The sequence below is a fragment of the Ranitomeya variabilis genome, chromosome 3 (genome assembly GCF_051348905.1).
Source record: "Ranitomeya variabilis isolate aRanVar5 chromosome 3, aRanVar5.hap1, whole genome shotgun sequence".
Classification (NCBI taxonomy): Eukaryota; Metazoa; Chordata; class Amphibia; order Anura; family Dendrobatidae; genus Ranitomeya; species Ranitomeya variabilis.
In genome coordinates, this window is record NC_135234.1 from 539862087 (window position 1) to 539874780 (window position 12694).

The window sequence follows — 12694 nt, forward strand, 5'->3', positions numbered from 1 at the left end:
CCCCTGGCAGAGGATTCGGGACCTTGGGCATGCGCACACCACTACGCCACCAATGGAAAACTACGCAAAATCTGGGGGAAGATAACACGCCCTTTTAACCAGACCAGCCTGATTGACAGGCGAAAACGACTACTTTGGTAACGTATTTCGGCAGCATAGGTGGGGAATCGGGGTACACAAAATACACTATTGTAATGCACAGCTCAGGCCCTATTTAACAGTATTTTTATCTCATACCGAAAAAACGGGGTGACAGGTTCCCTTTAAAAAAAAAATTAGTTTAACACTAAAACCTGATATAAGTAATATGTCCCTTTCTAATTACACATTCTCTTTATTGGGGTTCCCTGGAATTAAACTGCTGATGATCTTCCTGTAGAATAAGTAATCAACATGATATTGTGGGGGTCTGACAGCCAGAACCCCCACTGATCATATGATATCTGCAGTGGCAGGATGTCAGCAATAAATGGAGCAGAACACAACTGTCCCATACATAGTATAGTGTACACTGCAGTACTCTGCAGCGGCCACTATCAATGTATGTAGCTGTGGTATTCAGCTACATTCATAGTGTAGATTTGGCCTTTGCTGGAGCAGATATCTGCTAATTAGTGGGAATTCTAGGTGTCGGACCTATAGATAGGTAATCAATAATTTAGTCCATGACGACCCCTCTAACGTGGAATGTCTGTAGTTTTACCAAGTGCTCCACCTATGTAGCGATTTCATGTGGCTCTTGTTTGAGATCACCCGATCCAACCTACCACTTAAAAAACAAAAGGCAATATGCCCTAATAGGGTATTTCAAAGAAGGGATGTGGTGACTGCGACTATCCCTTTTTTAATTCGGAAATTGATAAAATGAGCAAAGAAAACGACGCATATCAAATCCAGAGAAATGTTTTTGTGCTATGTATGAAATGTTACGTTTACTCCTTCTTTAAGTTCTCCAGTATGTCTTTTTATTTTGTAATCCTTGAGTTTTCTCCATAACAGGACACAGTTTGACATCTCAAGAAAGAAATGACCTCCTTGCTACAACAGCCTCGCTATATGTCGTGTCACAGACCAGGTCACATCACTTTCTAAATAACACAAGGTTGGTTTTCAAACATTCGAGAACACAAAATATAAAAATGCGGAAATATATTGTCATCGTTCCACTAAGATGAATTATGTAAATGTGAAACTGCCCACTATTCCTTCTGAAGCCCACACACATTCAAAGACAAAGGGAATATTGCTCAAGTAGCTGAGATTTCCAGCCAATACAGTAGCTTCTGCCTTGCTGGTGATTAGGAGATACTTTACAGAATTTATTCACTCTATGATATTAATCTTCGTCTTCTGCTATCCTCTTTCTCGGTAAACATTCCATGTATGAAACCATATATATGAGTGATAGTTGCTTACACTAAAATGACATGATGGGCATGATGATTAGTTTGAGGTCACACGATGCAGTTCACTTGTTGCAAATATTTGTCATGGAGCATGTTAACACTACTTGGTGGCTGAAAACAATTGTGAAGCTCACTTCAGAAAACAAGTTCATACAAAATCCATTCCATCAGCATCATTTTTTTTAACATATTTTTTTGTCAGGAAGCTAGAAGGGTTAATGGGTTATCAGCAGTTTTTAATTTTTCGAACACAAAAATTACAAAACCATTTTTTTGGGTGGGACAACCTCACATTTGAAGTGACGTTAAGGGGCATATGTGACAAAAAAAAAATCCAAAGTGACTCCATTTTAAAAACTGCACCCCTCAAAGTTCTAAGCATCACATTCAAATAATTTATTAACTCTTTAAGTGCTTCACAGGAATTAAAGCAATGTGGAAAGAAAAAAATGAAAATTACATTTTTTTCTCCGCAAAATTGGTGCTTTAGCCTCAAATTTTTCATTTTCACAAGGGTAAAAGGAGAAAATAGACCATATAATTTTTCCTGAGTACAGAGTACATATGAGGTAGAAAACTACTGCACACGACAGGGCTTGGAAGGGAAGGAGCACCATTTGACTTTTGGAGAGCAAAATTGTCTGGAATTGGCCTCATTTGCCTAAACAAGGCAACCCCCAGACAAAAGACTATATTTTCGAAACTACATCCCTCAGGGAATTATCTAGAATTGGGGGGGGGGGTAAGCACTTTGAATTTACTGGTGCTTTGTTGAATTTTATAACGTTGAGGCGTAAAAATGAAAAAACACATTTCCCACAAAAATGTTGCTTTGACCTCAAATTTTTCATTTGCACAAGGATAACGAGAGGAAATGAACCATAGCATTTGTTGTACAGTTTATCCTGAGTACTCCTATGCCCCATATGTTAGGGAAAAAAACAGTTCATGCACACATGAGGGCTCCAAAAGAAAAGTGTGCCATTTTGGGAAACACACTTTGTATGATTTGCAGGCACAATGCTGCATTTGTAAAGCCAGAAAAGCAGTTTTGGAAACAACACCCTTCAAGGAATTTATCTAGGGGTGTGTTGAGCACATTGAACCCACAAGTGCTTTACAGAATTTTATGCCAGCGGCATCAGAGGGGTTAAACACCTGCGATTTTCAATAGCACCAATTGTGAACGTTACTGCAGGGTGTAAGCTATGATGTATACCTAACACCCTCTAATGATCGCTCCGGCTCTGCGACTGAGTGCAAGCAAACTAATTATTAAAGCATAACTTTTAATTATAGTTAACATGCTCAAAAACATACTAGATAAAATTAACCATAACTAAACAGGTGAAAAAAAAACATCATCCATTCCACGTTAATGGATTCAAAAATATTTCAATTAGTAATGCCAGGCTGCAGTTCATGGGTTAGATGGTCATTGGTCAGATACACATATCCATCAGCCTGGGCAACAATGATTAACATAAGACTGGAAATAAAGAATTAGACTTACAGTGGTCAGATATATAATTTTAACAGTCTTAATAGCAGTGATCATATCAGACTAAGGTTTATAGGTTAAACTTCTTGTGGTGAGATACAGACATACATCAGCATTAGAAATTAGACATCAAATACCACCTTAACGGGAGAAAAAAAATCAGATTGTTAAATAGGTAAGTAATATATATCTAAAGATAAATAAATGTAGATTGGATAGTATACTTTTATCAACCACAAATCCATACCTATAAATACTTAGCAGATACGCTTTATGCATTTAGTAGCCCTCTGTGTCTCTACTGTTACATATGTAGGCTGTTTCACTGGTTCATGCAGCTTTATATGAACACCCCGATCCTTACACTATGGCTGGTCAGAACAACGAAAGCAATTGTTACCATCCACCTCTCGGCTCGTGTCTCCCCTTTTCCTCATAGATTGTAAGCTTGCGAGCAGGGCCCTCATTCCTCTTGGTATCTGTTTTGATCTGTGTTTATTGTTATGCTGCAATGTCTATTGTCTGTACAAGTCCCCTCTATAATGTAAAGTAAATAAATAAAATTATTATAAATAAAACAGCTAAAGTTTAACCATGCGGAGATATTGTGTTGAGACGGAGATCCATGTCTCTTTTCTTTGAAGGATCAGCCAATACCAATTTCCTCCTCTCTTAGGTTTCTCCACTTTGTCTATCCCCAGGAACTTAATAACATTTTTCTGGCCACCATGAACCTCATTGACATGTCTTGCAAGAGATGTGTCCCTCTTGTGTTCAGTGTCACCGAGGTGCTCGCTGATCCTCCATCTAAACGCTCTCCTAGTCTTTCTGACATATTCAGATCCACATACACAGGCAGGTTTGTATATAATCCCCCTCTATCGGCAGTATATAAAGCTGGTAATCATAAATTTCTCCTCTGTCTCATTGGACCTGAAAAAATGTACTGTATTTTTCAGACTATAAGATGCACCGGACCATAAGGCGCCCCAAAATTTGGGGTGAAAATTGCAGAAAAAAAATATTTTTTATAAGATGGGGGTCCGTCTTATTGTCCGAATTTACAGTATCTTACCTGAGGGCTGGCGGTGGCAGAGCAGGGTCACAAGAGGCATGGTGTCGGCAGAGGTGGGGTGATGCGGTACGGCGTGCACCTGAGCAGGGTCCCTTCCTGCTTAGGTGGGCGACGCCACGGCCTGGTGTCCATGGGAGGGTTGCAGCAGTGGTTATCGCGGCAGCCATTTTCCTGAAGCCGAGTTCGCATCTCGGCTTCAGGAAAATGGCCGCCGCGATCCCCATCTGCGCACGCGCGGCATCCCGCGGCCATTTTCCTGAAGCCCCGGGCAGCAGAGCGCTCCATCTGCGCACGCGCGGCCTCAGGAAGATGGCCGCCACCACCGGTAACAACAGGATTCACCCGGCTCTGCTGCATTACCGGGCTGCTGCATCACCTCACCGGGGAAAGGGACACCGCTCACTGCGCCTCCTCATCCCCGCACCTCTGCCGCCGCACCTCTGCCGCCCCGGTAAGCCTGCATTGCGACTATTAGACGCACCCACCATTTTCCCCCCTTTTTTGGTGGGGAAAAAGTGCGTCTTGTAGTCCGAAAAATACGGTAGTTGGTGATACCACTGAGCAAACTACACAGTCTCCGCTTTTAAAAACATCTCTTTGTATCGCCAGTAACCAACTCCAGGGCCCCACTTTACAACGACTTGCGAATGTGACGACATCCTCAATCACAAATTTATATACCAATGAACTGGGTAGATTGTTAATTAAATGAATAAGATGCTACCTTTGTCTGCACATAGTCATTCAAGTGTATTGTGCAAGTACTGCTCATAGAGGGTGGTTGCCCACTCTTGCACAGGGGCCCAACAGAGGATTCTCCTGTGGACCAGTCCAAGCCAGACGGTGGATGTCATGGAGGAGTTAATCGAAATGCTATTACGGTTTTCTACTGATTTCTATTCCTGTGTTGGCCAACATAATGAGGGGGGTTGTTCTTATTGACTCCAGGTCCATGTGTAGGTTGCGCGCTCTCTCTTTAGTAGTTCCTAATATGGTGATTTTCATTTTAACAAACTTGGCATGAACCAATAATACAAGGGAATATGAAAAACTTTAATATATCTTTTCAGAGAAATATTCTTCTTTCTGCACTTATAAGCCACTTTTCAGCCATGCTATATTCATTAAGAGGCGTGTACAACTCTTCAAATAAGTACTTGTACAGTAGAGATTCCTTACTAGACAATCAGAGCAAGAACTTCAGCACGCTTCATACTGCACCCACTGTTTTTCTCTACCCGTATCAAATGTGCTGCACTAATTGTCTATACATTGTGGGTATAATCCAAGAATTTGGAAAACTCGTAGAGGGGCAGAGGATGTAACAAAATTAAGACTTGTATTGAATTTCAAATATCTGTTTTCCTGTAAACTTGTTTAAAAGTATTAATCATAGCGATAGAAGGATGCCGAAATAAAAGGCATCACGGAGAGATGGCTGACGGCTCCCTATGGTGAGTAATTAATCAGCGTAGGTTCTGGCACTTTATGTACCTGTATTGCATTGTTATAGTTCATAGTGCTATCAATTCTTAATCAGATGCTATTTTCATTTCTTTTGAGAATTGCCTTTTATGATGTGTAATTTTTTGACGGCTGAGATATCTTGATATCATTCTGGGAATATAACCAATATCGCATTACGATCTCCGCGATTGCAAAGTGTGAGAAACACCATGCATAATATTGCTATCCATCCCAGGTCGCAAACTAGTCAGTGCAAGTCTTTTTCTCGGTAGAGGTGCAGAAATGCTTGACTGGTTTAGTCTTAACAGACCAGCTATATTTTATGCTAAGGTTCTTTCCAGAATTTGGTGCGAAATGGAAACATTTCTTTTGGCTTCAGTGATTTTATGCTTCCTTGATGTAGAGGTGCCAGTGAAAAACCATCCAGTGTTAATGAATTGCTGCTCTACGGTTTGGCTGCATTGTGTTTTTTATTCCATTCTTGGGGGGTGTAACCAAATGACTCTACAGGTGTGGCTACATCATACTATCTCATGGGCATACGAATGTAATGTTTGCTTTTCAGAATCCAATTACCTACAGTACTTTCTATGCAATGCTTGGGTTGGCAGTAGTTTGTATTTTCCTTAATTTCTATATTGGAATTGTTTTTTTATCTTTTAATAGTCTTGGCAAAAATGTGCTTGTGTTACACAACATATAAAAACCGGCTTTACCATTGTGTGAAATATTAATATTTGCGCATATAATTATGATTCTTTCTAAGATGTTTTTTCCTTATAGATTTCATCAGACTAATGTAAGTGCAGAATGTAAAAGATATATACTGTAACTCATGGTAATACTTTAGGTCTTGATCTTCAGAGTGCAGGACATTTCTCAATTTTTACTATCAATCGTTCCATAAGCCAGAGCTTTTTTTGTTTTGTTCTTACAGTTGTGTGAGGTCTTGTTGTAGACACTGGCAACTGTTTGATTTGAATGGTAACTGTGTAATGGTTTATTTTCCCAGTGAGGGCATGAAAGGGAAATTAGAAAGTGGCTAGTAGTTAACTGTTGATCGCTGAGTGTCTCAGGAAAGGGATATTTTGTGAAACGCTTGTCTAGGAAACCTGTTAATATGTAGGGCTTGTCCAAAAATAGAAACAGTATCTGCCTTTTTTTTCCTTCCAGAAGCGGTTCTACAGGACAGTGTTTGGCTCGGCATCTCTGGGTGTTCCAAAAATAACTATGCACGTTGTGCTAGACGGGACTCTTTTCGTGAATTGGGACTCGCATTAATGGATATGCCATAAATGTCCGAGTTGGCATTACCTTTTTAAGCACCTTTTTTGTATAAATCCTTTTTTGTATAAATCCTTTTTTATTTGAGGAGTCAAAGAATAAGTGATTTCAGGGTGTTCTTTTGTTTAGACCTCCAGCAATCCGTTTCAGTCTATGGATGAATACAGCAGTAAGATTAAATAGATGAAATTCAGACAAGCCCAATTTTAGTTTCCTGACATTTTCCCGAAGGCAGAATGGGTAGAGGTGGAGGCAAAGTTTAAATGTACTGATATCAGACAGTTACAAAAATATGGCCCAGCAATTGTAAAGGCAAGTAGAATTCTTGAAAAGGAGATAGAAGTATTATATAGTTCTGAAAACTTTGTCTACGTATAGACATTGATAGAAGTAGAATGTATCCATAGACGGGCTACAAAATTGGTGGAATAACCACACAATAAAAAAAACAAAGGCATTAAAAGGCTAAAAACAGACAATATTTTATTAGAGTACATACAAAAATGAACACGCATGGATCTGAAGTATATAGGATGAAAGAAACCAGCACACTGGTTAGCAGATAACAAGGTTAAAACTTGGTGAGTTTGGTATATGGAGGTAAAGTGCACATATAATATACTCAATAGTTACGAGGAACGAGACCAGACTCTCAAATGACCACATCTAGGTTATAGGGAAAGCACTTTTATCAAATAAAGACCAATGTGGTCATATTAATTGCTTTCCAGTGAGCCAAATTTCAGTCCATCTTAACAATCATAAAGTGCACCAAGTCTAGTTGTTAGATGTGAGATAGAAAAGAGCTCCAATGCGTATTTTGCGTATTTATGATGTTGCTGCTTCAGGGATATGGTAAATAATCACAGGTCTTTAATGGGTATTCCCATCTCCAAGATCATATCCAAATATGTAGTAGGTTTGTTAATAATAATATTAGCTAATACCTCAAATTACAAATGTGGTATCGTTTTTCTGATTCACTATGTCTCTATAGTTATGCCCACTAGCAGCTAGCTAACTGTCACTATATCACTGGTCATTACTATGGATATCTAAGGTCCTACAATGGCTGCACACGAGGAAAGCGACATAGCGAGTCAGAATAACTATACTACATTTCTAATTGGAGGAAGTATTTGCTAATGTTTTTATTAATATTACACCTATTTGGATAGAATCTTGGAGATGGAAATACCCCTTTAAATATTATACAATCAGCCGTCAAATGACCACAATTCCTCCAGTAATGTCTGGGTAAGTCGCGGCCACATGGCTGCAATTCCACCAATGGAGTCCGAGGAATTGGCACCTTATCACTTATGCCAACTGCCCATCCTCAGACATCAAGGTAGTCTGCACACAGCCGAGAAACCAGGGTGTGTGACCCTGGTTACACCATAGATATGTCGAGGGCAGCGTGGGGTACCCCTGACAACACAAGGAATGAAAAGTACACTTAGAACAAGTAATGGACTGCTTGTGGTTAAAGTGACTGACTACATGTTTAGGGACTTTTACGCAATGGGTTGAATATATACTGTATGTCTATAGGCGAACTAGGCTGTAAGTTTTTTTGTTTTTGTTTTTTTAGTTTTACTTGCATTTTAGAGAACCTGAGTTCGGATGAAAGACATTATCTGGTTTAGGAAACCCATTTTCAAGTGTTTCTGTTAGGGAAGAATCCTCTTTAGGACCGGCCTATTTTGGGCTTTAAGTTTATTATTATTATTCTAACAGCCATAACTTTTTATTTTTGTTGACATAGCACTATGTATGATGACCTTTTTGTGTCGTGGGTGAGTTGTGTTTTTTTGTGGCACCATTTTTGGAACATATAGCTAATTAACTTTATTAAGAAACTTTTAGGGGGAATATGCAGATTCACAATTTTGTATGTGTGTTTTAAATGTTCACATTTGCTGAACAGTATAAATAACATGTTAACTTTGTTCTATGGGGCAGTATTATAAATATCAATTTTTAATCTTTACTACTTTTGCATGATAATGACAGATTTTGTGACAAATAAAATATCACAGCATTAAATGTGCCATTGCTTTATTTTTTTTTGCTGTCAATGTAGCCATGTACCGTTGCACACAAATTATTGATTAACTTTTATTATTTTAGGGTGAGTAATAGAATAAAAAAAAAAATCAATCCCAATGATGTTTTTCTGAGGTTTTTTTTTTTATACTGTTCACTGTGTTTTTTAACTCAAAATGATGTATAGGTACGTTATAGCTGGGTGCCATTTGTTTAGTAGGCTCAGGAGCTCTGATCACTGGTGAAACCAACTAAATGTTGCTGTCAAGTGGTGTTTAACTGGAGAGGATACTGATGCCCTCATACAGCTCATCCCAACCGACACAATAGCGAGGCGCCAATGGATTGCCATCATGGCAGCATTGGTCTCTTCATCTTGGTAATCCTGAGCAGTTGAGCCATAGACTGAGCTTCGCATTAGACCGTACATTTTACTATATATCGTAATATTGTGCTATTGTAATATTTAGCATGTGATCAAGTAATCGTGGGTTCAAGTCCCTTAAGGAGACTAATAAAGTAAAAAATGAAAGAACAGTTTTTAAAAGTATAAAAAATTAAAGTATTACAAATATTCATGTCATACCCTTTTTCCCAAGTAAAAAAAAAAGAATAAACATATTTGACATCGCCATGACTGTAAAAGTCTTGTATATCAAAATGTAAAATTAATTAGCCCATGTTGTAGAACCTATAAAAAGAAAAAAAAATCCAAATCCCAGAGTTGTTGTTTTTTTTTCTTCATCACACCTACCTAAAAAGAAAATGTAATAAATAGCGATAAAAACATTGTATGTAGACAAAATTGGTACAAATAAGTCAGATACTCATGCAAAAAAATGAATCTCAGAATTCGGCAGCACAAGCCCGATTTTTTTAAAATTTACAATCTTGACTTGGTGATTCTTGACAGTGACCTGGTGATTCTTGCCATCAACTCATATTTACCTGTACTGGACACTGGAGAAGACAGTGATAGGTGAGTATATTCAGAGGTGAATCTGTTTTCCTGCACCCTGGGCAAAAATTCAGTTTGGCGCCTCCTATATACAGCTTAAACTGTGTGAGTAGTTGGCATATGACTGCACATACAGTGGGGAAGATAAGTATTTGATACACTGACAATTTTTCAAGTTTTCCCACCTGCAAAGAATCTAGAGGTCTGCAATATTTATCGTAGGTACACTCTCAACTGTGAAAGAGACAATCTTAAAAAAAAAAAAAAAAAAATCCAGAATATCACCTTGTATGATTTTTACATAATGATTTGCATTTTATTGCATGAAATATGTATTTGATACCATAGAAAAACAGAACTATTATTTGGTACAAAAACCTTTGTTTGCAATTAAAGAGATCTGACGTTTCCTCTAGTTTTTGACTACATTTGCACACACTACAGCAGGGATTTTGGCCCACCATACAGATCTTCTCCAGATCATTTAGGTTTCGGGGCTGTCGCTGGGCAACATTCATTTTCAGTTCCCTCCTAAGATTTTATATTGGGTTCATATCTGGAGACTGGCTAGGCCACTCCATGACCTTGAAATGCTTCTTATGGAGCCACTCCTTAGTTCCCCTGGATGTGTGTTTTGGGTCATTGTCATGTTGGCAGACACAGCCACAACCCATCTTCAATGCTCTTACTGAGGGAAGGAGATTGTTAAACAAAATCTCAGAACACATGACCCCATACATCCTCTCTTCAATATGGTGCAGTTGTCATGTCCCTTTTGCAGAAAATGACACCTATACTATGATATTTCCCCTACCATGCTTCATGGTGGCCATGGTGCTCTTGGGGTTGTACTCATTCTTCCGCTACCTCCAAACACGGGGCGTGGAGTTGATTCCAAAAAGTTGTATTTTGGTCTCATCTGACCACATGACTTTCTCCCATGCCTCCTCTGGATCATCCAGATGGTCAGTGGCAAACTTCGAACGGTCCTGAATATGTGCTGGTGTGAACAGGGGGGACCTTGTATGCCCTGCAGGTTTTTAATCCCTGACAGCATAGTGTTACTAATGGTAATGTTTGAGACTGTGGTCCCAGCTCTCTTCAGGTCATTGACCAGGTCCTCTTCTGATACTTGATTTTTCTCAGTCATCCTTGCCCCACGAAACGAGACCTTAGGCCAGGATCACACATGCGCGAGATACGACCGAGTCTCGCAGGTGAAATCCCTCCTCTGGCGCCGACACTCCAGAGCGGAGCGTGCAGCCGCATAGCAACACATGGAGCTGCACGCTCCGCTCCCAAGTGCCGGCACCAGAGGAGGGATTTCACCTGCGACACTCGGCCGTATCACGCGTATGTGTGATCCCGGCCTTACATGGAGCCACAGACAGAGGAAGATTGACAGTCATCTTGTGTTTCTAATAATTGTGCGAACAGCTGTAGCTTTCTCACCAAGCTGCTTGGCTATTGTCTTGTAGCCCATCCCAGTCTTGTGCAGGTCTACAATTTTGTCCCTGGTGTCCTTAGACTGCTCTTTGATCATGGCCGTGGTGTAGAGGTTGGAGTGTGATTGAGTGTGTGGACAGGTGTCTGTTATACAGGTAACGAATTCAAACGGGTGCAATTAATGCAGGTAGTGATTGCAGAGTAGGTAGGACTTCTTAAAGAAAGACTAACAGGTCTATGAGAGCCAGAATTCTGGTTGGTTGGTAGGTGCTCAAATACTTATTTCATGCAATAAAATGCAGTTTAATTATGTAAAAATCATACAATGTGAATTTCTGTTTTTTTTTTATTTTTAGATTCGGTCTCACAGTTGGTGTACAGTACAGACCAAAAGTTTGGACACACCTTCTCATTTAAAATTTTTTCTGTATTTTCATGACTATGAAAATTGTACATTCACACTGAAGGCATCAACACTATGAATTAACACATGTGGAATTATATACTTAACAAAAAAGTGTGAAACAACTAAAAAAATATGTCTTATATTCTAGGTTCTTCAAAGTAGCCATCTTTTGCTTTGATGACTGCTTTGCACACTCTTGGCATTCTCTTGATGAGCTTTAAGAGGTAGTCACCGGGAATGGTCTTCCAACAATCTTGAAGGAGTTCCCAGAGATGCTTAGCACTTGTTGGCCCTTTTGCCTTCATTCTGTGGTCCATCTCACCCCAAACCATCTCAATTGGGTTCAGGTCTGGTGACTCTGGAGGCCAGGTTACCTGGCGTAGTACCCAATCACTCTCCTTCTTGGTCAAATAGCACTTACACAGCCTGGAGGTGTGTTTGGGGTCATTGTCCTGTTGAAAAATAAATGATGGTCCAACTAAACGCAAACCGGATGGAATAGCTTGCTGCAAGATGCTGTGGTAGCCATGCTGGTTCAGTATGCCTTCAATTTTGAATAAATCCCCAACAGTTTCACCAGCAAAGCCCGCCTACACCTCCTCCTCCATGCTTTACAGTGGGAACCAGGCATGTAGAGTCCATCCGTTCACCTTTTCTGCGTCGCACAAAGACACGGTGGTTGGTACCAAAGATCTCAAATTTGGACTCATCAGACCAAAGCACAGGTTTCCACTGGTCTAATGTCCATTCCTTGTGTTATTTAGCCCAAACAAGTCTCTTCTGCTTGTTGCCTGTCCTTAGCAGTGGTTTCCTAGCAGCTATTTTACCATGAAGGCCTGCTGCACAAAGTCTCCTCTTAACAGTTGTTGTAGAGATGTGTCTGCTGCTAGAACTCTGTGTGGCATTGACCTGGTCTCTAATCTGAGCTGCTGTTAACCTGCGATTTCTGAGGCTGGTGACTTGCATAAACTTATCCTCAGAAGCAGAGGTGACTCTTGGTCTTACTTTCCTGGGCCGGTCCTCATGTGAGCCAGTTTCTTTGTAGCGCATGATGGTTTTTGCCACTGCACTTGGGGACACTTTCAAAGTTTTCACAATTTTT

General features: G+C 39.9%; 1 protein-coding gene across 1 annotated transcript in view; it reads left to right on the forward strand.

The window, feature by feature from the left end:
- Positions 1-12694, forward strand: part of PCCA (propionyl-CoA carboxylase subunit alpha) — a 658713-nt gene that overhangs the window by 407774 nt on the left and 238245 nt on the right. The window contains exon 18 of the mRNA XM_077297080.1: positions 1000-1102. Within this exon, the coding sequence (XP_077153195.1) occupies positions 1000-1102 (103 nt within the window). The remainder of the gene's footprint in view (positions 1-999; positions 1103-12694) is intronic.